At 36.9% G+C, this 26537-nt stretch overlaps 1 protein-coding gene across 7 annotated transcripts in view; it reads left to right on the top strand.

Moving 5' to 3' along the window:
• CCSER1 (coiled-coil serine rich protein 1) overlaps positions 1–25729 on the top strand; it is a 617316-nt gene extending 591587 nt beyond the window's left edge. For 4 of the 7 annotated variants that reach the window (XM_072928594.1, XM_072928593.1, XM_072928591.1 and 1 more), the window contains one exon: positions 17013–25729. In XM_072928594.1, coding sequence (XP_072784695.1) covers positions 17013–17498 — 486 coding nt within the window. In that variant the 3' untranslated portion in view covers positions 17499–25729. The remainder of the gene's footprint in view (positions 1–17012) is intronic. The other 3 variants (XR_012055746.1, XR_012055747.1, XM_072928595.1) reach the window with 2 other exon arrangements.
• Positions 25730–26537: the final 808 nt, after the last annotated feature.

Here is a 26537-nt window from a genome sequence, read left to right as displayed (position 1 = left end):
GTCCTTAATGGTCTTAGAAATATACTTAAAATACGTCCTTAAAACATACTCTGACAGCAATATCTGCCTCTAAGATCTGATCATGCACATTTTACTGTATACATAACAGAGAAGAAAAGCAATTTCTTCCTTCTCAGTTATCTGGTATGCTATCTGCAACGCCAGGGACAATAAGTTCTCACTTTTTTCTTCTGGGAGTTAGTATCTCTCAAATTTGCAGTTACTAAGAAGATATCAGAAGGAGGGGGAAAACCAAACAACCAAACAAAAGATCCTTTTAAGTGAGTTCCTTAAAGCCCCAAACCTTCAGTAATAGTCATGCTGGTGTATGCTCAGATCCAGTGAGCAAGTGCTCTTTGTAAGCAGCTGGCACAACTGCACACAAAAGACTTAAATCTTAGCGAAGTTCTATTTTCAGCAGCAAAATGTTCTGGAGACCTTACAAGGGCTCTGTGTAAAACAGAATTTCACCTGAAAGCCACAGCTGCCATTTGTCTTCTGTACAGCTTTATATCACCATCTGCAGTCGTTCGTCTAAATTCAGGATCTCCTCCCAGAAATCTGTAAAGAAAAGAAAGGTTTAATTATGAAAAAGGTTTTGTCTGGGTCTTTACATCACTTGGTTATGAGCAATGTGCATAAGCAAAAGCCCTATTTCCTTCACTCTCAATATAGAAATATCACAGTAATTCAAAGATGCAAAATTTTTGAAAACACCTTTTTCAGTATATGTTACAGGGCATAGAAGTGATTCTGATTTATTTATCCTATATTGAATAGTGTGTTTGAGAATAGCAGTAATGGTGATAAATAATAATCTGATAGAGTCTGTCACATTTTTAAAATAAGCAAATGCCTGCCAGACCAGAACAGATGGACTTCGGGTGTTGCAGGATAAGAGTGCATTGAGAATGTAATTATCTCTTCTGTAAGAACAAACTATGAACCTTTTATGTGCTCTGTGTAAAAGCAGGTACCTTTTACAAGCAGTGAAGGTGTAAGGACTATGCTCTTCTGGACTGGAATCCAGAATGCCTGAGTCAGTCCTGGGGTTGAAAGATTCTTGTTTGAAATGAGAGAATCCTCCTCTCTGTTACGTGCCTATTAGCTGATATTTCATCCTTTTCTCCCTTGACTGTAATCAGAATAATTGTATTAATACTTGTGAAGTGATCATATAGTGGAGGACAGTATCTGTATGAGTGAACACATTAAAATGAGGGAAGTGTAAATGAAAAGGAATTATTTAAGCTGAACTTCTGAAAGATGAAAAACTCAAGAACTTAGACCTGGTGTCATTCTTCAACTGGCACGTCTATAATATGGACGTTTTTACATCCTCCTATGACCAGTAGGAGTTCACAGCAGCATTTACTGTATCGTTTTATCTCCCAAATTTAGTAATAAAATATATCTTTACAGCTTCTTTTTAAAACCTGGAAAATATACATATATTATACTTTTGCAGATAGTTTTTTTTAAGTGTCATCCTACAGAACAATGTATTATGTCTGGTTTTAAACAAATATTATCTCAGTAGAAGCCAATTGACAGCTAGTGCTTTAGGATGATATAGAGCCCATGCAAATCCCATGTAAATGTGTTTATTCCAATACATTTTTTATTAGTAATTTGCATCCTAGAAAGAATTATGAAGAGCTCTGTATATATTTTAGGTTTTGATTTGGGTTTTGTCATCATTTACTTGAAGACATGACATAGATGGTGATGATGGCTTTAATTTAACAGCCTGTATAGGAACTGAGATGGTTGGATGTTAATGGATTTTTCCTACTGAAGCAGTGAACATGAAGTTCCTGAACAGGAAGTTAAGGTCATGTTAGACAGTACCCTTGGGAAATACCAGATTTGGTGGCTCCCACTGATGTCACATATAGAAAAGTTCAGGCATTCTTAGTAGAGTATGCTAATGATGGGTGAATTCTGGTTCTTACAAAGTATCAGGAGAAAACAAGGAAATGAGGTATAAGCATGAAATAATTTAGACAAAGTTCAGCCATTACTTGCAGCTGCTTCCATGCCTGGACAAGCCAGAACCAGGAACAAGTCTCAGATAGGAATGTTGCAGATCCAATAGCCACGGAGGCTGGATGGAGGTGGCAGGGACACAGGACCAGGAGTAGGAAGGTTGTAGTTATGAACAGGGAAAACTGCAGATGGCTGGGATCCTTTATAATGCCCTGTGTCTACAGGAATCTTGCTTCCCTTCAGGAGGAAATGCTACTGGTGCATCACAGCACAGGAGAAGCAGAAGTGCTCTGAATCTGGAAGCAGATCTCAGGCAGGGGAGGAGATGGATCTCCACAAAACTTTCTTGCATAACCTTCTTTCATTTTCCACATTACTGGCCTCTATTTAAAAAAACAAAAAACAAAAAAAAAAAAAAAAAAAAAAAAAACCCAGATTTTTTCAGCTAATTGTTCTGGCTGCTTTTCTTGTGTGACTAAAAAGCATCTGATCAGTGAACTGTTTTGGTTGAAAAATTACTTTCCACATAGAGAGAGGTTGAAAAGATGTAGTTTCCATCCACACCAGGTTCCTTATTTAATTCACTGCATAGCCACTCAAACCCTGACACTGGCACAAGGGAATTAGCAGGGATGGCTGCAGAAAGTTGAACAGTAAAGGTACAAAGCTTAATACAGCAAGGGTGAGTTTTGCACACAGAGGGTTCTGCCCCATACTGGCTAGCATAGCAATGACTGGATTAGTTGCTATAATTTTAAAATTTGTGGTTCCCAAGAGTAATATCTTGTAGAGAACCCCAAGTGCCCAGGGTAGAATTTTAAATAATGCTGTGTGGATGCTATACCCTGCTTGAGGTGATTCCCTACATGGTAGATGTCCTGTTACAGCCTCATGTTTGATAACAAAGCAATAACTACCACTGTTAAACACAGCAAGTACAGCCTGAACAAAGACACAGCTGCTAAATATGGGGCATTTCTGAAACAGGCTTTGGAATGCACTGCATTCCAAAATACACACACAAAGCTTGGCAACATAGGGGCATTAAGGGCTTTTTTTAATACCTCATTCCTATAAATTATTTCATTCTCATACCTCATTTCCTTGTCTTCCCCTGATAATTTGTAAGAACCAGGATTCACCTCTGATTAGCATACTGTACTAATGCCTAGTTAAAGATTTTGCTGACACTGTACAAATGGGAAGCTGCATATATTTTTCTTTTATGTGTCGTTTTCAGATCAAGTATTTTGCATGCTAAAAAGTCAAGCTGTTGTTGCTTTCTACCAGTAATAACCATAAATGTTAAGAATAAAGTGAAAATAGCTTAGCAAATTACCATATATTTCTTTCCCAAGAGACTGAAGCAACATAAAATAGGTGTTGTTTATGACACTGTAGACTAGTTAGATTTAGTGTGCTTTTTATTTCACATCACACTGGCTATACATATATATATATATATATATATATATATATATATATATAATACAATATTTCACACCCACACTGGTCAAATTCAGACAGTACATCATTTCAGCATTTCTAGCAACATTATAGAAAATATTACCTGTGCAATGTGACCTGACCTGTTCTTACACTTCTTGTGGGTAAGAAATTCAGCATTTTTTCGCTAGGGTAAAGAATTTTTTCCTTTCTGCATTTTGGTATCTATGCGAGTTTTTTCTTTCTCTACGTTCATGAGATTTCAAGGAGGAAGTAAAGTATATTTATTAAGCAGAATCTTAAATAACAATCAATAATTTTTTTCTGTGTAAGTATCTACTAAACCTAGAGAGGGAATTTTAAACTGTAGGTATAATTTTTTTTCCCTTCATGTTAACATACAAGTCTGCTTGATCTTATTTTAAGGTGATTGTTACCAGGTTAAAAAAAAAAAAAAGAAAAAGAAAATATTTTATGTTCTTATTAGAGCTTTCAGGAGCATGTGTTTTAATATTAATGAAACCTTACAGTTGGCCATTTTGGTTAGAGATTCTCATAAGAGTTTGTTGTTGAACTTACAGCATAAATTCAGATATCTCCACCATTATGATTTCAAAGCAATGGTACTCTTATCTCAAAATCAAATTTGTTGAATGCAGACTATTTTTCAAATAATTTCTGAAGTGAAGGGAGAGTTTATGTTTCTGCTATTTAGAAGCAGTTTCATTTTTGCATTGGCATGAGATATATTTTTCTTTACCTTTAAATATTTGTATTCACATACACTTTCAGCATTGCTCTTCAGGTACTAAAAGGAGTGTTTTAAAAGCACTTTAAAAGTGCTTTTCTTTCTCCACAGCAGCTGCTTATTACTTGTCGTCCTATATGCTTTTCTGAATTTAAAGGGAAGCAGTTTGAAAAGGTAAGAACTCCATTTCAGTTCAAACCCATTTTGCAAAAGAATCAGTCTGAGGGCTTTTTGGCAACTCCATTTACTCCATAGATCACTGTATCTCATGGAAGGATTTCAAGTGTTTGTGTCTTTTTCCCACATTTCAAGAGCGGATAGTTCATGGAAGGGGAATCACGGTGTCATGTCCCTGGTCAAGCTTGCAGAAGGAGCATGACTCCAGCTTTGATAGTCTGCTCCTCTTCTGGCAGGGCTGTTCAAATTCTTTGGAGCTCAAGGCAGTAGCAGCTCTCTGCTCTGCAGCCTGGCACTCAGGCACATTCAACATTTTCTGTTGTCATTACTCGACATATTGTCACTGTGACTGTTGGACAGATTGATTTTTGGTGTAGAAACAACTGCAAGCTGGAAGTTCTTCTTCCTTGTAACTGTGCCTCCAGAAAAATGAGGAAATGAAAAAAGGGCAAGGAAAAGAAAGATCAAAGAGAGATACTTCTTGCACCTGAGTTTTCCCAAAGCAGCAATGTACAGTGCATTAAGGGGTAATTGATCAGAGTGGCTGGGCTGTGTTGGGAGTTTGTGATAATCAGGCTTGTTGTGGAGCTTCTGCATTTCATTTCCTTCCCTGGCACTGTGCAGGCAGATGTCAGCATGGCAGTTTGTCTGCTGAGAAGTGTGCGAGTATTCCTGTCTCCATGAAGAGCCAGGAGTCGGCTGTTAACCTGTTTGGCCGTGGAGGTGAGCTGAGCCTGCTCTGACAGGGTGCCTGGGAGCTGTTGGTTGCACGTGGCAAGTACCAGTTGGTGGGCACCCTACTGCTTGCCAAGCTTCTGAGGTTACTCGTGGCTCTCCATACAATTGCTCAGCCAGTTGGAGGGAAGTGTAATCTTGGAACTATCCTGGCAGCTGTAAAAGCTATATGTTAAGACAAATAGGCTGAGTTGGGTTCCAAGGTACTCCAGTGCTCCAAAACTTGATTCATTATATTCTGGTTGATAGGAAAATGTTTGCAAATTGCACTTTTCAAAATTTATCCTTGAGATTCTTAATAAGACAAGGGTGCTTTTTCAGCACAGCTAGTTGTATAGTTATCAGCATACTTGTTTTTACTCCAGGACACCCTGCTTAATCAATCTCACTTTCCACTGCTGAGAAAGGCTTTTACTTTGTGACTAGAGCAAAGAACTGTCAAACTAGTGCCTAAACATCTTCCACATCGCAACAGAGATGTTGAAGAGACCAAAATGTAGGTGACATGCTGAATGTCTGGAGGCAGCAGAGTGGGTGTGTGCCCTGAATTAGAGAGTATACCGTGTTTCCTGCCAGGTTTACAAAAGTGAGTGGAACAATTTGCCAATGGGTGAGAGACAGAAATCCAGAGGTGAGATAGGCAGCTTGTAAGATAACCCCTCCCAAATAATCATCACCTGTGCACGGTAAGCATAGCCTACAGAGCCTGCTTTGGGTTGGAATTTTCTTGGGAGTTGTTTGTGTGTGCTTCATAAGTTTTTAGGAGTTGGTGGATGTCAGTCAGATGTGAGACTATCTTTTATCAATCCTCAAGGTGTGTGTTGAGCGTGTGCAGTCACATTGTCCTCTTCCATGCATTTCAAACATTGCTCAGCTTTTTATCTCTCCCTGTACAGTTAATTGGAGTGTCTGAGAATGTTGCCTTAGATAGCTTTGCTGTCTGTGTACAATTTTCTTATCCAGCTTGTAGCTTTCCTGAAGCACAGTGTTGGCTATACTGACACACTTTTTAGCTGTATTGGCTAAATTTTTTTATCCAGTTTAAGTGTTGTTGGTACCTCTCAACCAGAAGGCAGATTCTTTGCCTGTGGATTACATTAAATGGATCCTTTGTGGGTAAGCAGCCATTTAAATAGATGCTGTTTTGGCTGGCGAGGGAAAATGAGAAAATCTGCAACAGTAATAACACTGCAAAATTGAGGAATTCATCCTCAAAGGGATTTCAGTTTGCAGCAGAAAATCTGATGGTCATGTCAGAGATCTGTCCTTTAGAGAGTGCTTTGGGAGCTGTTTGTTGCTTGAATGGTTTGACTGCAAACCATGCAAGTCATGCCACTTAAGCTGGTGAAAAGACTCACCCCTTGGAAAAATTTGTATTCCTTGCTAGATTTAGCTGTAAAGTCTTCTGGCCTTACTTAGGACAAAGCACTATTTCCGAGGTTCAGCCTTAGTGACAGTGGTGAGCAGTCTTGTTATTTTTATTTTCAAGTGAAAAACTAACATAATGGGCTGTAAAGAAAAGAAATTGTAAACTTTTACAAAGAAAGGGTATACTGTAACAGGCAGTGCCTTCTTATGTACTTCATTACAGAAGTTGGAGATATAATATGAAATATAATCTTGCTAACTTTCCCTAGGCTAGGCATAGGAATAGAGAAGCAGAAGCCAACAGAAGTATTCCAGTATTTTTTCCTAATTTTTTAATGTCGGTCCTCCTAGAAGGCAAGGTAAAAAATAAAATTTCAGTGGATCTTTTTGTTTGGTTTTGTTTTCTTTTGTAATTTTCCCTCACTAATGTTGTGTAATATAATTTTGCTGAAGGAAATAAGGAGCTTTTATGCTGGATATTTTGAAATAACTGCCCTTTTTTAATTTCCCTCATATTTCCGGGAAAGTAAGATAAAAAGGAAAGTTACTTTTCTAAGTAACATGATCTTGGTACAGTCGGTTTGGGGTTTTTTTAAGTTTTGGGTTCTTTCTCATTTGAAGGCTGTACTGGGTTCCTCGTGGTCATGCCTCCTGTATAATCATTTATGTAAGAGAATAGGGCCTTCAAATCATAGATCTGACTACTTAAATGACCAAAATTTTCTCCAGACTGGCTTAGCTCCAAATCCAACCAGCACTTTCTCCAAGAATTGCATATTCCCAAATGTCTTAGACCCTAGTCCACTCTGCTCTGTAGGGACACTGTCTCCTAGCAGGAGTTTTGTCAGCAGCAATATGCAGACTTTTTCTTGTTCAAATACTAGTGTAGGATTTGTCACCAGAATAGAGCAACATTTCCAGTAAGGACCTGGATAACGTTGTTCTAAAACTATTTTAGTGGAGTAAGGAGAAATAAAATACATTCTCCATAACTTCTAGTCTTCTAAATTAAGCTGTAATTCCACCCCCTCTTCTGGATTACCTGATTTCACCAAGAGAGATCTATGGCTCCTACTACAGAGAAGGGCAAACAAGATGATTATAATGACACTTTCTGGCCTTAAAATACATTAGATAGTTTTACCTTGTTAGAGTTCATTTTCCTGGACACTGAGTAGCGTGTCTCATAATGAACACTGTCCTCCTGCACTAGCTGGGTTAAAGAGAGCTGAACTGAATAGATCCTTAGAGAGATATAGTAAAAATGCTATGAAATATTTTTCCTCTTTTGTGTAAGCCACTAGTGTAGGCAAAAAGAGGTTATTTCATGCACTTATCTGATGGATTATTTTACCTATGTGAAACTTGGTTTGTCTGAAATTACACAGGGAAATTTTCTATCACCAACTATTGACAATTTAGAAATGTTAAGAAGATAAGGTTTTGGATATTTTTAGAACATAATGGATTGATGACAGCCAGCATGGCTTCACTAAGGGCGAAGGCACCAGATTTGTGCCTGACAAATCTGGTGGCCTTCTACAACAGAGTTGCAGGTGGCTTAGGGTAGAGCAAGTGACATAAGCTATACACCAAGATGTCAGGTGTGGCTGCCACGCTGGAGGGGAGGGATGGCATCCAGAGGGACCTGGACAGGCTGGAGAGGGGAGCCCACAGGAACCTCAGAAAGTCCAACAAGACCAAGTGAAAGGTGCTGTGTGTGGGTCAGGGCAATCCCAGAAACAGACACAGGCTGGGCAGAGAATGGATTGGGAACTGCCCTGCCCAGAAGGACTTGGGGGTGCTGGTGGATGAGAGGCTGGACATGACCCAGCAATGTGCACTCACAGCCCAGAAAGCCAAATGTGCCCTGGATCATGTCCTGAAGCCAAAGTAGTGTGGGCAGCAGGGGAGGGGGGGGATTCTGCCCCTCTGCTCTGCTCTGGTGAGACCCCACCTGCAGGGCTGCATCAGCTCTGGAGTCCCAGCACAGGAACGACATGGACCTCTTGGAGCATGTCCAGAGGAGGGCCACAAAGATGATCAGAAGGCTAGAGCACCTCTGCCATGAAGATAGGCTGAGAGAGTTGGGACTGTTCAGCCTGGAGAAGGGAACATTATGGGGACACCTTATAGCTTATTCCAGTACTTAAAGGGGGCTTAGAAAAAAGAGGAACAGTGACTTTTTACACACACAGATAGTGACAGATCAAGGGGGAACGGTTTTAAACTAAAAGAGAAGAAATTTAGACTAGATATTGGGAAGAAATTCTTTCAGAGGGTAGTGAGGCACTGGAACAGATGGCCCAGGGAAGCTGTGGATGTCCCATCCCTGGAAGTATTGAGGACCAGGTCGGATAGGGCTTTGAGCAACCTGGTCTAGTGGAAGATATGTCTGGCTGTGGCAGGGGGTTGGAACAAGGTGATGTTTAACGTCCCTTCTAACCCAAATCATTCTGTGGTTCTGTGATTACATCATTCAACTGCAAACACTGTTTTGTTAAAGCAACTTCACTTTCACGTAAATCAGTTGTGTGGAATCCTTATGGAGGTCACATTTCCATTACAACTACTTATACCTCTTGTCTGGGAGTCCCTTTCCTCTCTCTGACAAGATTTTCTTGCTGTAAATATATTTGATGCTGACAGATGGAGATTAGAGAACAGAATTTATATGAACCAATTCTGTACCAACAAGGCCAAAACATTGTCGGGTCATTCATTTAACAGAAACAGGGAAAAAAAAAAGGTAGAGATATTCCCTATTCCAAGAGAATCCTACTTATTCTTTTGCTATTTCTAAAATTGCCAATGCCTTAAAAAAAAAAACTAGGCATGCAATGATTCACTCAGCATAAATTTATAACCATAGTAGTAAGATCTCCAGAGAAAATATTTTTAAGGTCAATTTTTCTGTTATGAATGAAATCTGATTTACTGAGTATTGTCCTATGGTGCAGAGTTCATAAAGTTTTTTTCCTGACTGAATCCTACAGCAGGGAGTCAGTATCTTTCTGGAATAGTAATGCTTCGTCCTATCATAGGAGTCTATTTCTTCATCTTCTTCAACACATCTTTAAACTGAGCAAGTTAAGGCTAGGGATTGATTATAGTTATGTTATAATTTTTTTGGTCCAGCCACAAGGAAAGGCTTAATTACAGAAATTTACTTCTGGGATTTAAAAAATCTGGCTACTCTGTGATATTTCATTCCTAAAACAGGTGCCCTCATATATAGATATTAAAGTAAAAAGAATATTTTCCCTTTCCCCTCAAGAAATATCTTGGTCTCAGTAATCTCATCATACAAATAAAAAGTCAAGTCAATTTAAGGGTAATTAGGATTTCTTTCCATGTCATCAGGATAACATTGCACTTTGTATTAGTCTGCTGATTTCTCCTTTGCAGACTGTTTGTTGACCTGAGGGGCAGTGTCACTGATTAATACAGCAGTAGCTGATCATCATTTGCCAATATATGCAATTTCCCCTGCTGTAGTTAGTTATAAGTTCAGCCCTTATGGCTTTCAACAGTAAGGATGCTAATTTATGGAACTCATTTATGAAAATTTAATAGAATGAATTTTTATTGTTGTTAAATAATGTAATGAAAAAAGATGAGTGCTGGCTAAGTACAATCCATCTGGGGTTTGTGTTCTTTTATGACAAAGCAAGTAGTGCTTACTTCAGAAGGCAGACATTCATTAGAAATCTGATTTGTGACATTCACTAATTGAAAGCTAGACAAGAAAATCCTGAACTCAAAGATAAATAGATGTGATTATTTTCTTCTCAGAAAGTATGATTTAAAAATATACACAGACACAATATGAGACCCTATAATATGCCCAGCTATTAAAGCGAAAGACTCACATGCCAAAGTATTAGGATCCTTATCCTGAACATGAGGTCTTGAGGAAACACTAAGGGAGTTTGCTCTGAAATTACTAGCATCAGTTATGCCACAGAGGACCTTGACTGCACACACCTGTGGCTTTTGATATGACTGTAGCTAAAAGCATGTCATAAGTGGCCCTAATTTCTCTGGAGCTGTGCAGAATCAGTGAGACCTAATATGCTGGGTGAACATGGGGCCTATCCAGTCCCCTGGAATGCAGCCTGGGAGGTCCAAGGGCAAGTTTGACTTGGGCATCTTATTCTAGACTCTGCTACCTGTAACCAAGGGTGGAACTTGTGTATGAAAAAAGCTAAATGGAGAGATTCTCCTCACTGTTGGCTGCAATAGCTATGTCTGCCCAAAGAACCTGAGGGGATACGAGATCAGTAGAAAAGATGCTAAATCTTCTGTAGAAGCAGAAATGTTATGAGAATTGCTGGAGAAAGGGGAGGTAGTATTTACTAAAAACAGGGTGTTTTCCAATATTAGGGGCTTAAAAGATTTTTTAAATGTGTGTAAAAGTTCATTACATCTACAACAAAAGTTCATCACCTTTTCTGCTTTGACTTTTTGATATTGGATAAGATCTTCGATGCAGACTGAGAAACATAAAATTTGTTGCTTCACATAGAATGTCCTGCTGTTTGGTAGCTCTGTCATTGAAAGATCCATACCATATAGTAGCTTTCATTTTCATAAGTATTTTTTGAGTTATTTAAGATTTTTAACCATAGTTTATAAGAAGGTGTACTTAGTATCATCTAAATGGATTTTGTAGTATTTTTGAAGAATGTGATTAACAGCTCCAAAGTTTCACTTGTTTTATTTGGAAGGTGTGATAAACAGCTGTAAAATGCAGAATCTTCTTCTTAGCTTTACTAACGAGAAAAGTCTTCCACGTAACCCTTGAAATGCAGTATTGAGAATACAGAGCAGTGATTTCCTGTTACTAGAAATTAATGGGAAATTCTTTGCTGTTTTCTTCCTGCTTTATAAAACTGCACTACGTCTTTTACACCTTGATGTCTTAACTGTGTATTATTACTCAGATAAATAAAATTTGTCAAGGATAATTCCATGTTGTGAGAAGATTAAGATCTTTTTTAAGCACTCAGTCTGTTACTTATCACATTGTATCTTCACTATCATAAAATTCTTTTAGGACTATAGTTAACTTTAATTCCATTTGCCTGTTTGTTTAAATGGCCTTATGGCAAAGAGACAGCATTTTAGTATCTCATAATTTTTGCTTTCAGTAAGGAAATGGAAGTGTTTGAAAGGCAGAAAGAAAAATGTTTGTGATTTATGTTGACTGCATTCATTTTATAAAGGACAGCAATACAGCTGACAAATTGATCAGCAGCTGGTTCTTACCCATAACCCATTGATACAAGTCCATGCCTTATTTTGCCATGCTGGACTTTCATTTGTCCTGTGTTGCCAGAAGGTAGCATCAGATGTGCAATAGATGCATGTCTGGATTGTAAAAGCTACACCGTCAGTCCAGGTGCTACTGAAATCAATAAGAGTGAGTGATTTTTAAGAGACTTGAATGCAGAACAATTACCTGCTGCAGCTAAATTACATTTTGTGTTGAATCGTCTCTAGGCTGGAAACTGGTAAGCACAAAAGTGAGGAGGTGTAGAAATTAAGAAGCTGACATAGTGACAGATGTGGCATATCAAAGCACTGAGTTAACCTGTGTTTTGGTAAATTAGATCTGCACTTTTATAAACTGTCAGAACCGCATCTGAAGGTGTATAAATTCAAAAGCATCATGAAGGGCTTCATCCTTTCCATCCTTAAAAGAAATGTAGTGCTATAGCACCTTGTTTTGTGTCTGTACTCCTTTATGTTGCTTTATATTTTAAGAGTTCTGGGCTAGGCTGCAAATTAGGACAGTTCTGCGGCAGGCGCTGCAATCCAGCTGAGACCTGACAAGGACCAAGGGAGCCCTGCTGGGCCATGTAGTAAATATTACATTGGAGAACACATTTTACATTCCTCGTGTATCAGCAAACACAAACTAATTAAGCAGTTGAAAACATGACGGAATCCAGAAAGTCTTCAGGTTCCTGTCAGAATAATTGCTCTCTATAGTGTGCTTCCATTAACATCTCTGAAAGTGTAAAATCCTTTGGGGTGGTAAAACCATGTTCTTGAGCTGCAGCATTGTTTGGTTGTCAAGGTGCAGCAGGTACACTGATGAGAGCATGTTTTGTTTGGTTTTATTCTCTATGTCTGCTGTCACAATGAAGTATTTAAGAAAGTTGCTGTACTTGGAAAAATTACATTATAGGCATCTAAGACTCCCGAATGCCTCTGGGCACAGACTTCTTAAAAATCTGCACCCTTTTCGGGGTGTTTTTGTAATTCATGTTTTTCCTGTCATTTTTCATTAGTACTTTATCACCAGACATTCAGAAACAATATTAATTTTCAAATGTCCTGCAGCAGTGTTGTCTTGTTGTTAACTCTTGTCATATTTCACTCATTGGCTTTGAAAATGGAAAGTGATGAATGGCTGCAGTGTTTTGTTTATAACGTCTCATTCTGGAGCTTTCTATAAAAGTAGTACATTTTCATTATTTACCACTGGGTCGTTGAAGGGACTTGGGTTTTTTCCTTAATATATGAAAAACTTATTAGATTTGCAATCACAAAAACGAACCCTCAAAAAAATTATGGAAACGATATTTTAAGAATATTAATTCCCATTTTGGTTCAATCCTAATTTATTTAGTGCTAGTGTGGTATGATCAAGCCTAAGTTATTTTGAACTTTCTCACACTTATGTACCTTAAAACAGGAGTGATCCTGATACAAACTGACTAAAATTTTACAGCCAATCAGATTTTAATAAAATCTTTTTTTTTCCTTTTTGAGAAATAATCTCAAACATGAAGGCATGCACTTGTGTGTTTAATATGATCAGGAAATTCAAATCCAAATGTTTGCTTAAAAGTTAAGACATACTTGAAACCACAAAGGAGGCCTTTTCTTTCTGCTGCATATATTTAAAATGGGCTACTTTTGAAAGAAATTTCTTAACCCCATTTGCATCCTAATTGCGGCCCATTTCCTGAGTCCACAGTTAGGCAGACTATTATAGAGTGGCACTGGGGATTTCTGGGGCAGTGAAATTGTTGGTTCTAGCTGAGCTACTGAAAAATAAAAGGGAAAAAGATGAATGGATTTTTTGCTTCAGCAGTCACCAGCTGGCAGTTCAGCTCCTTGGAGCTCTGCCAAGCAGCAGTTTACAGCAGCCCTGCAGCTGCTCTAGGCTGGGCTGGAGCATGACTGGCACCAAGCCACCTTCAGCTTTGGACAAGGACTCAGCCTTGGAATTGGCCAACAGATGCGCTGGGATTGTGGCTTTGCTCACTCATGTCTGATGCTCAGAGAATGCAGTTGGTACCTGAAAGTTCAGTGCTGGGAAATTTGCCTTGATTGTGTGCAGGAAGATAAGGAGAAATAGGTTAAAAATAAATGTTTAACTTTGTCCAAAGTGAGTTTGGTTTGGGAGGTTTTTGGTATTGCATGTGTGGGTTTTACTTTTGTGTGACATTTTTCTTATTTTGCCCAGTTCATAAGGATCCTAAATAATTGTAAAATGGACCAGCAAGAAAATTGGTTGCTCTGCATTCTTTCAAACTAAATTACCTGAATTCATCAAAAGAAAAATTAATTCATTTCAATCCTGTACATTGCGATTTTTATAAAAATGTTATAATCCTACCAAAAAGTAACTTGTATAAAAATCAAAGCAGTGCTGGACTTTTTATTGACAATATTTTGGAGGGAGAATAATGTTATTGGGATGAGGAGAGGGGGGAGGATTTCTTGTTGATTTTGACTCTCATCTGACAATTGTTGTATCTTTTCCTGATTAGAAGCTGTTCTTCTATAATTTATCATAGATAACAACAACAGGATTGGGTTTTGGCAGTGTTTCATTAAACTCTCTGCTCATTTGGTGTGTAACTATGCGTCTGATATAAAGAGTCTGTCTTTTCTTGTTAACCATCTTATTATCTTATGGCTGAGGACAGGGCCAAACCAATTTCTTAAAATTCTGATGGCATATTCTGGACTTCTGTTGGTGTTTTTATGTAGGTAGATTCTCTCTTAATTTGTCACCACCTGGTATTTGATTAATTATTCAGTAGGATGAGAATTTCAGCAAGTTATTTCACAGAACTAAGACCTTCCCTAACCACATGTATATTATTAAACATTTATTGATACATACACACATATTGTCTCCCCTCATTGGCCAGCAACCAGAAGCCAGTATTTCATAGACCTACAAACCAAGTATTTATTTTCTAAATTGAAAATATTTCAAGTGAAATATAACCTTGATAAGGAAGAGGAAAGAAACACCCCAGTGCTAGATAGTCATAACAGCGTTTCATCAAGTTAAAAAACAATAGGTGACAATTGGTGACAATAATCAGCTGAATTTAGATAAAATCGTGCATTAAAAAATCATGAAACTATTGTGGACAACTAGATGAACACAAATTAACAATTTCATGCTGTTGCCAAATAAAATTACTAACCTCCTACTGGAGTAATTAATAAGAAATAGATGAAGTAGTCCTTCATAGGATTAATAGTGTTTGTTCTGCTTCATAATAATGGGGGATTACTTTGAGTACTGTACTCCTGGGCCTTCTACTTCAAGAAAAAAAGTAGTGGAATTACTGAAGGGGATCTGTAGAGAAGAGAAGTGTGAATGACTCAGAGTCTAGCAGATGAGTCCTATGAGAGAAAATCAATGTGGTATTTTTTTATTCTAGAGCAAAGAGGATTAAAGGGTTGCTTGACAGCATGCTTTGAAGACATAACCAGGTATTCAAGATCAAACAGCAATCTTTCTCCATTTTCACGAGAGAGAGAGAAGGAAGGGTCTTGAAGCCAGAAAGATACAATTTTGACATAGGAAGACCTTTTCTAAAAGTAAAAGTAATATAGTGAAAAAATCTTAGAGGAGAAGGCTGTACAGGTTACACCAATGAAGGTCCTTAAACAGATGATTACAGACCATAAATGTCCAGAGGGATAAACCTGAGTTAACCTGAAGTTCAGGATAGACTCGAGGTCCCACCATGAAGTTCCTCTAAGGTTCTATGTCAGTCTTCAGGTTTTCAAAGATACGGGGTGACACATGGTAACTCCTGAATCATTCCCTTAAAATAAGTGCTTGGATTTTTGACAGGGCATTAATTTGACTCTTGTCCCAGTAGGAAGATTATCTTTACTGGCATGGAAAGAAATAATTCATAGATAGATAGATAGATAAATGAAAAGTGTTTGAAATTACAGACACGTTCTCCCCAGAATGATACCAGAGGAATTAAATGTGCTGCAGATATAAAAACTGAAGCAATGTTGCCCAGAAGTGTTCTGCTCCCATTTATGAATCTGTGTGCAATTGGTACTGAATAAAATGGGGGAAAATGATGCTCCAGTCCTAATAATTTTTTTTAATATCATCTCTGATGCCTACAATGCACTGCAATCCTTATACCCAAATCTGCATATGGCTCTGCATGGAATTGGGACCATTAGCCTTCACTAAAAAAAGGATTTAAGCTATGTATACTGACAATATTATTCTTCTGTGTTGCTTAAAATAGAAATGCATGTGAAGTTGTAGAATTCATTCTGAAACAATATATCTGAGTTTCCTGTGGAATCATGAAACACCATGAAATACTTTTAGCCAAATATTGTTGGAAGGCTTGGTAGTATTTTTTATTCCCTCATCTTTGTTCTACAACATCAGAGCCCATATGTCAATGTAAATGTCAAGAAGCTGCTCCTGTGTCCTTTCAGAGTTCTGTTGCAGAAAACCTGTAAGGAGTCAAATTGGGTTTTTGTTTCAAATTAACCAATTGCTTTAACCATTCCCTAGGAAAGGGTACCATCATCTCCTCCCCAGTCAGGTATTCTAGGCACAGTACAAAGCATGCAGTGATCTGATATGCCATGCACAGATAAATTACCATCATTTCAACAAAATCAGGTGCACTCATGCTTGCACAGCATCTGAAGTTGGTAACTTGCTGGAATCCTTCTTACATTGTATTATTTTCCAGGCAGCTGAAATAAAATTTGTGCTCTTCTGTAGCATGTATTTGACTTGTAAATACATAGCAAAACACCTCGATTCAAAGGACAGTGAAAATTTAACATGTTCTGAGCTTAATCGAGGCATGAAGATATTTACAAAATATGTTCTTTATATTTTGTAGGGATTTGAGAGTATTAAGTGTTGAACTCTGTGCGATCAAAATTCTCTTTGTTTCATGATGTGAAATGCTTTTGAAAATCTGCTTACAATTCATGGAAACTCCTTATCCATTTATTACATTCTGGAAAAAAAAAATCCTCCTTTGATTTAAACTATTTTTTAAGGAAAATGCCCAAGTCATTACCTGTAGCAAACATTTTTCAATTCCAGTGCTGTTAAATGTGAATGAAGTTTTGGAAGTTTTGCCATCAATTGGAATCGTCTTTCATTTAATCTGCCAGACCCATGTGCTGTTCATGTGTAGTGAGGAGTGGTTTATGTACTCCACACCATTTCTCTACTGTGTTCTATTGCTAATACTTTTTGTTTTGTCTTCTTTCGTTTCCCCAGACTACATATCCAGTCAGAATGGTGAGCCAAAATCTCAGCACAAGGGACAGAAAGTCAGCACTTACTCCCACCGAGGACCCTTTTAGACACCCACCAGGCAACCAAGCAGCAGCGTATGAAAGCAAGAGCTGTCAGCTGTCTAATTTGTGTCTGAGCAGCCTCCTGAAGGAGAAGGAGATCGTGGAAGCCATCAAGCACACCCGAGGCACATATGAAAGCCTGGCCTCAGAGGCCACCCAGAACGGTTTGGCTGTCACAGCCCCCAGCACAGCAAAGCCAGCATCCAAGGCCGATGGCTGCCCCATGTTCTCAGGAGCTCCAAAAGACCAAAGTGCTGTGCCTCGGCAGCACACCACCTTCACAGGGAGACTGGGACAGCCCCCCAGGGGACCCATCTCTTTACACATGTACAGCAGAAAAAACGTTTTCCTCCACCACAATTTACACACGGCAGAGCTACAGACTTTAGGTCAACAAGATGGCTAACAAGGTGCTTACTTTCTTGCCATGGAAGGAGGGTTGATTAAAGAGGAATGTAAGCTCACCTAGAGCTCTGTCTTCAGTTCTCATCTGCTGCTACTTTCATGTGAAAAAAAAAAAAAAAAAAATTTAACTTTGTCTGTAGGTTCCATGTTTTCCCACCTTGGACTGAGGCAAAAGGATGAATGAGATTGTTAAATAACTGGGCTGATTTGTCATGCAGAAGTCACCATGAGTTTAATAAATGGGACCATTTGGCTGGCACTGCTAGTCCAATATTGGCTAAATATATTTTACCCCTCTGTATGTCATTATCATTCCCTGAAGTTCTAGAAGATGATCTTTAATAAAACCTGTATGTTTAATAATATTACTGTTAAAGTAGATGTGAGGAATAAATGGATAAGTAATTAGTAAACCCTCTTGAATTTCATAGAGATTAGGGAAATAAGGAGTCAGAAATCTTTAAGGACCTTCTTTTTACACATTTCTTTTTAATACACTGAAATTTGGTAATTTACAGTGTTACCACTTCCTGCTGTATTTGTTTCATGAGTGCCTCATTCACTCATGGAGGCCATGATTGATTTTCCTCTAACAGGTTCATAGAAAGTTGCCAGGTATTTGAGTCAGCAAATTGGGGCCCCAGACTGAGGATGTCAGCTTGTATCCTCAACCTTCCCTTCCCTCTTCACACTTCTATTTAACTACATTTCTCTGAGTGTTTCTCTTCTATGAGGGCATGTCAAATTGTGGTGATCTTTGTGCTTTACAGGCACTGTAGCACTCATGATGCAGTGTGACATTCTGCTGTGTAATTCATCCTATAATTTCATTCCCCTTCCCAAACCAAAAATGTGTGAAAGCCTAAAGTAAGAGAAATCATCTTATTACCCAGGCTGAACAAGCTGCATCAGTCATAATTTCTATGGGCTGTATCATTTGCACTTAAGGACCTGTTAGTTTACACCAGCTCAGTGGGTTTGTTAGTCTTGACATGTTACAGACAAGCAAGATTAATTTATTGCCTGGTCGCACAGGAGTATGAAATCATTTGACCATGCCACAGAACCTGGAGACCTGTCAGTTGCAAAAGATCTGGTTTTCCCCTCTCAGAGGTATGGGGGCTCAGTTACTCCAAACATGTGGCATATGTGAAACATGACACTTGGTTTACAACCTCTCTGGTGCAGGGTAATCTGTTTGAGTTGTAATGGCACGTGCAGTTAGTAGTTTAAAAATAATTTGGCACATTTAAGTATGATTGAGGCAGATCTGAGACGAGTCACTTCTCTCTTTAGCTGGTGATTAATAAGGAAGGACAAGGGTGCCGCACATTCTCACACATAGAAACAAGCCATTGTGACTTAACAGATAGCATATAATGAAAAATAAAGCTTCTGTAGCCACTAAAAATCTGCAACTTGTAAAAGTTAAGTCGCATAGAGTATATGAAATGAAGACAAAATTTTACCTAGTGTTAAATATATCTGCTGCACTACTTAATATTTGGATTAATATAAGGAAATTGTATTAACAAGTCTTGCTTAAACTAAGGAAAAAAATAAAGCATTTTCTTGGCAGATATTCTGTAAAGTAATTTCAGAAGTCGGAAATTTCAGGCTTCTATTTTATTTATTTTATTTTTATTAGAGCATTTTATTTTTATTAGAGCAGAATTTATTACACTATCTGATACTGAAGAGAGCAGGTTTTGTCTAAATATTCTGTAGTCATAATTTTGGGTATCCAGAGATGGATACATAAGAACCAAGACAAACATTTGCCAAAATTCTTTGTGTTCATGTGTGCATTGCTACTGCCAAAACAGAATGTGCAAAAATTGCAAACACAGCTTTACCGAATTAACTGTGGCTATTCAAGACTCCCAGTTCTGCATAGAAACTCATAATTTAAAGTCTACCAAACAAGTTTAAAATAGTAATAAGATAATTTCTCTATTCAGAATCTCTTCTTCTTCTTCTTCTTCTTCTTAGCAATATCTTAAAGTCATGGTAGATTGAAAGGACAATTAATCCTTACTATCAATTCATTTAAGTATTGCTCATCTCAAGAGCTGATGTATACAATTCAATTTCAGATCTGTAAATAAATTAAACAGACACTGTAATTAAGGAAGTGTTTTCTAGGGTATAAATGTACTGTACTATGTTAAAAAACAAAACAAAACAAACCAATACCTTCTTCAGTTTTAGGTTATGTACTGTATCTATAGTTGTTTTTTTCCTGGGAAAATGAACTTTCGGATTACACTTTATAAAAAAAAAAATCCATCTATAAACTTCAAAAATAGCATTTCAAATGCTACTATTTTCTTGGAGAATCTTTTATAGAGCTGAAACTTTAAAAAACTGGAAAAAAAACAGTTCAATGAAAGTGAGGGATATTTTTTAAATGTCATCTTGAAGCTGTTTTGTATCAGTATTTTCAGCATTGCTATGTTATTTGTAATACTAAGTGTAAATCTCACCCAGAGAAGGGTATTAGCCACATGTTAATGTACAGTGCAGCAGTAACTGTAAAAGAGGTCCTTTCTTTGGTCCTCTCGTGTATATAGGAAATCATAAAGCAACAGCATGTGGACATTCTTGCAGTGAATGGAATCCTTTGTAAAAAATCTCTAGTTTTTTAAGAGTTCCATGTACAAAATGATTTATACATTTCTCCAAGGCTGTACATCTCCAAAGACATGACACCAGGGGTAAAAGGCATTTATTATTTTTTTTCCATGGATATACCTATCTTCCTTTCTTTTTTTTTTTTTTTTTTTCTCTTTCTGTACAACAAGGTGTAACTGCAAAGTTTCTGCTTAAAATTACTTGTTAGTTCCATGTCTTTCAGTGTGAGAGAGGGCATTTTAAGGAGGAGGAAATCCCTGCAGAAAAACTGTTTCCACTTGCAGCAGTGTCTGTCCCACTTCCTTAGAACAGTCACTTGGCAAAAGAAACTTAAAATCTGTGCCCTAAATATTTTTTTTAATAATTTACCAGAATCACACCTGAAATGTGTTTATCATCATCTTTAGACTTCCTCTGACTTGGACATGTTCATAAGATACAATAAAATGTGACGGCCAGCCTTGGTCATAAATTCTTGAGATGGAAGGAAAACATTTGTCCAATACTGTTTTTATGTTTGGCTTTCAGAGCAGTGGAAAGGGTTTTTTGTATACCTTGTGCATGTAGATGAAGCTCAAGCTGTGTGCTTGTGCGTACTGGAAAAAGAAACCTTGCTACAAAGCTCTCCTCTATTTAGACTATTTAGCAGCCTATGAAAGCATCCAGCAACAGAAATTTCTGTCACCTTTCCAGGCATGCTAGCCCTCTGTATGTAAAATGAAACAGCCAGAATAGATGCCTTTACTTCAGTCCACACTCTTACTGGTTTTTGTTCCACACACCTCCACACAAATGTTAGAAGGGCTTTCCTTATGTGGCTTTTTTTCTGGAAAATGTGAAAGGGTGTGTATCCAGACTAAGATGCTCAAATGATGTTTAGATAAGCATTTGAAAGCTTACCAAAATGTTCATGTTTGTCCTACAGGTTCATTCCAGTCATTACAGGTTCATTGCCAATAAAAATTGGTGGTTTTCCCTTTCCAAAAAGCCAGTTTGGAAGTAATGATTTCTGTCTGTGCTGATTCACTTTATACTGTTAAATACACAGTACACTTTTCAGACTAATAAAAGTAAGGTGTTTGCAAATCAGTACTGTACTTTAAATGCCCTGGGAGTTGTGCACTATCTCCACTGGTTTTATTGGTATGACACTGACTTGCACTAGGTTCTACCAAGTCACTGATGATTTGGATTGTGGCCTTTAATCCATCTAGTCTCAGTTTATGCACAGGAGTTCTCTAAATTTGGAAATCTTTCCTGGTTCACAAAAAATACTTAATCTAACAAAATCATCAGATCATGATCTATGGTGAATGTACTTCTTTTTCCCCTTCACATTCAAAAGCAAAAAACCCTGCAAACCCCTTTGTACATCTACACAGTCCACTAATGAAGTAAAGTAACGTCTTACAAAATACAAAATCTTGAAATATATACCTGGAGAAAAAAATACAGGGGAACCTTCTCACAGATGTTTGTCAAGTTGATAAGTTTGTCAAGATATTGGGAACTTCTGTATATGAGTGCAGTAATGAAATATGTTCTATGGCCTCTACCACTGTCACTCCAATGATTTTTTTGGAGGGAGAGTTTGCTGTTTAAAGTTTTTTCTAGACGAAGCAGGAACTACAGTGTGAGAAAGTACATTTAAAGTATCCATGGAGGTCTTCTCCCAGCTGGGAGAAATACACAACATTCTTTCCAGGATGTATCTTAGTGTTCTTCAGCCAGCAAGAAGTTGACAGCGATTCCTCAGAAGAAACAGTCTCAAATCATGCAGATGACAACGGTCTTTAAATGGACTTTACTTTAAAATATCCCATATAAGGCTCTTCTAAAATAATATGGAAATTTCAGCAACTGCAGAACACACCTTGCTAGGTTATTGTTTTTGTTTTTTTTTTTTTTGAGATAAAAAGGCCATGTGCTGGTTTTAACCTTGTGAGTTCTGTTCAGAACTTGCTTGCTCACTGGTGATCTACCCAGGATGTGAGAGTTTATCCACTGTAATGGATATGATCCTAACTCCTCACACTATAAAGACATTGGATATGTCCTCCTTCCTGAGGGGCTTGACATTTGCAATGTATTTCCAGTCTAGGAGATCTATCTGGATTTAATTATCTTCTTTCAAGGATCTTCAGTTGTTGCAAAGTCAGTAGAAAAGAAACTTACTTATTGAAGTATTTTGTAAAAAATTTGTGATTAATTTTTATTTTAAAATACACTTAAAATTTATCTCCCTGTATCTAAAGACAAGAAAATAAAAAAGGAAAAGAAAAAACTTCTATCAGCATATGTTTCCCATAAATCTGTGATTCTCACTAGCCACAGCTGTCACTTGCATTCTGTACAGCTGTGAAATATTTTTGGACTTGTTGGTTTTGTTGCCTTCATTACCTGGAAATCATTACCTCTGGTTCTGGGGTTTTGTTTGCTGTCAATCCAGTACTTGAAACACACAGGGAGGGCTGCTGTGGAGGTGGCAAATGTCACCTCTGTTTGGTTTCTACATCCACATAGAGGTTGTTGAATAGAAAATACTCCACTGAGAAGATTTTTCTAGTGGGAAAATACTGTCTCCTTATATTCTTATCATGACCCTTTCTGTCTCTCTGGATTTCGGGAACATTTCCCTTAGGTATGGAGTTCCAATGACTCTGCGAGACAGGCTGCACCACAATGTTGTTTCTGCTATGAGAAGGCTCCACTGGATTTTTTTTTATTATTTTATTTAAGGTATCTCATTAAAATATTTTAACATTTTCCCCCAGAACTGCTGTGCTGCTGGGGTAGTACATTCACAGAAAATATCCCTTGCCCATCTGGGTAGGCTGCTGGTCACAGCTGATTTACATCTACTCAACAATTGTCAGATTTATTTAGGCACCTACATAGACAAATACATTTTGTCAGGTTTGACTCTGCTTTTTGTCTCATTGAAAAGGCCCTAATAATGTAGTTTTGCAATGCATATGGGTATCAACAGTAGTAGTAGAATTTTAATTTATTTTAATTTTCTATTTTATGTCAATGCACTTTATGTAATGGTTTCATATGAATTACACAAGTACTATTATTTTTTTCTAACCTGAACTTGATTTCAACAGGGTTCAGAATTCTCTACTTAAATTTAAGCATGTAAGCAATCCCATAAAATAGTCAAATCCCACTTCTTTAAAAAGCTAACACCCGAATTAATATCTTTTTCTGACATAAACAATATCATTCATGTTTATTGTTTGAGAGGTATCATGCATAAAAAGTATTTTTACTTATATCTAAATATAACTACTTTTCAAACACTCCACATAAGTAGAAAAGTCAAGAAACGGCCTTCATACTAAAGTCACTCGTCCAGCTATACCATTAGGGTTTGTTTCCCAAAATATTATTTTATTTTTAAAGAAAATCTATTTGTTTTCCATGGTTAAGAATGAAAAAAAATCTTTTAGTACATGCTTTTCAGAATATGTGGAGAGATGACCAATATTGCCAGGAGAATATAAGCAATCAAAGTCCTTAATCAGTGATGCATCTGATGTGTTTTAAGCAAGAGGATCAACAGGATATAAAAAAATCTGTGTAGGAGGAGAACAGATGTTTTGTTGCTCAGAAAAGTCTAATGGAAGGGTGAAGGCTGACAGATTAATAGCTCTTTTTCTGTTCCAGGGCTGGTGGTGCAGCCATTTGCTGTGAAATAACACTGAAGTAATATATTTATGAAGTAAATCTATTGGAATAACAAGAAATGAGATAAAATGGTTGCGTAACACTCCAAAGGATGGCTGAGGGTACTTCTATAATTTGATCAAACAGCATCTGAGTGAATTTACATCCTTTTATTACCAGGGTATTATCTTTATCTGAAGGATAAGTGTAAGTGGAACAGTGCAATTTGCATTGTAACATAGAAACAATTCAGACAAAAAGAATAAATGAAAATATTCTATCTCTAGAGTCTTGCACTTTTTACAGTCTTCTCTAACTATCTGGGGCAGTTTTATGTAATTTTCTTTCATGCAGCTGTGGTAATGCCCTTATGTTGGGCAACAAGGAGAAAACATTGAAGAGAGTCATGCCTCCAACCCTACATCAAAGAGCTGCACTTGGTTAACAGGGTCACAGTTTTGGTTTTCCTTTCCAATAAGGGATCAGGAATCTTGTGAGAAAACTTTCATACAAACATCTCCACAAACAGCTTGGCCTGTGTGGATTTTAAGCTGGTTAGGGGAAAAATAAAACTTTAATTTTAAAAATTGACTAAAATTCTGACTATTTTTGAAAATATGTTCTTTAGTACTGCTGAGGGCAATTAGAGTGTTTTGGGCATTTTTCTGTAAACAAAAGTTTCTGTTTCATGTATTAAAATTGGAAATTTTATCTGATCATTTCCTCATTTTGAACTTGTCTGTGAGTATCCTGCTGTCCAGGATGATATTTTTAAAAAACTACTGACCAATATAAAAGTTGAATAACTAATAAGATGGTGAATTTTCTATTCTGTGCTACTAAACATCCATTTAATTTTAATGACAGTACACAGCAAAGCTATTTTTAATATAGTCCTGAATTTTTTTTTAAATATAATTGCAATACTGTAGAGATTACTTAAATTAGAGACTTTAAAAGAACAACACAGATGGGAAAAGGGGGAAAAACATTAACTTGAAGGTCAAGTATATGTAATGCGCTGTTGAAGAGTGTTGAAGAATAAAGTTCTGTGGGAGACAAGGTAAAGTTTTTTCACAGAATACACTCCAGTCAGTCCAGGATCACTTTGCTGATTTAGATGGTAACTTAGATTTAAAATGAAAGAAATTAGAATATTTTTGCTAAAAGGTAATATACTTAAAAATCAACTCGGAGCAGCATTTGTAATAGTGAAGATATTTGCCTCAAGATATGGTCTGAAAAGAAAGCTGTAAAATGTATCTACATTCTGATTGAACAAGTTCATTAGTGATTTTAATGTTTTTACTCTACAAAGCCATGAATTGGTTAAACTCATTCTTATCTAACAGGCAAATACTTCATAATATTTAAGAATTGCCAAGGCATAACCCTAGCCTTTGACTTTAGTGCCACACATCTTCTGATTTTATTTTCTGATCTTTTTTTAATTATTTTGAGGTTTTGTAACTCCTGTGCAGTAAGAATCTGATTGTTTCAAATTCAGTCATTTTGCATTGACTAAAAACAGATATGTAGCCTTTACATGAAAACACTGTTGTGTTTGAAGAATATCAAGCAGCATTCTGTTGTTTTTTTTAAATCAGATTATTGGGTAAATAATTTTTGCAGATTACTCTGAAGAGTTATGGCAGTTTGCAAAACAATTCTGTGGGATTGTATTGGTATTATTTAATGGTCATTTGTTTGTTCCTGGTTTTAGTTGGCATTATTTTTCCTTCTATGTTTTATGGAAATAAATATTATTTTTGAATATTTGTACAGACTTTTAGCTTTAAACCTTATTGTAAAGGTTTACATTCATATATTTCCATATTTGAAATGAACATAAAGGGCTCTGACAGTTTTTTCTTTTCATGCTGCTGAAATTTTATTTGTTAATAAAAATACTGTGTTCCAAGATGAGCCTGTTGGTGTTGGTTTTGTCTTTGAAATAGCTCATATTTCTTTGACATTTCTTCATACTTTTGCTGGGAAATACATATTGCACCATAATAAACACTAATTCTTTTATGGCTTAATGCTATTAGCAATCTGTCACAATTAAGATATGTATAATTTTTTCTTGAGGTTCTTTAATTGCTTAATGAGAACTCTAGGTTGAAGATATTTGATATTGTGCAAATAATAAAGTACAAACACTTGTGAAGAACATTCTATAAACTGAAGGTTATATACAAAAATTCTACTGTTTTACAGGGAAAAAAAAAATCTGCCTTGGTATTTTGCAAATTCCTTGTTACATTATTTCCTGAGTGTCCAAATAATTTTGCTTACAAAATGTTTCTCAATTCCCTACTCCACTTCTCAATTGTTCTTAGTGTGAAAATAGTAATTTCCATAAATAAAAATAGGCTTTCATTTTGGTTTTCTTCTCTTTGGCATCTTATTCCACTGTATTCTTTTGCTTTTACAGTATTTTACAACAATACGGTGTGTATTTTTGTGTTGTCCATCCTAGTTTTCAACTGAGGATGTTATAAAACACTCCTCCACTTTGCTTCATTTTCTCCATGGTATATATAAATGATACGTCTTCACCTTCAAAGGCCAAAATCATTAATATTACTTTAATTCAAATATAGAAAAAATATGCAAACTTTCACATTTGTAAGGCTGTAAAGTATTTGGCATCACTAACAGCAGTATATAAATAACAGAAGCAAAGAAGACCAAAGTGATTGCTCATTGTGTCGTAATGGAGTTCCATTTC

This window comes from Taeniopygia guttata, chromosome 4, assembly GCF_048771995.1.
Source record: "Taeniopygia guttata chromosome 4, bTaeGut7.mat, whole genome shotgun sequence".
NCBI classification, from domain to species: Eukaryota; Metazoa; Chordata; class Aves; order Passeriformes; family Estrildidae; genus Taeniopygia; species Taeniopygia guttata.
Note: the sequence above shows the minus strand (reverse complement) of the source record. Positions and strands in the feature narration are given on the sequence as shown.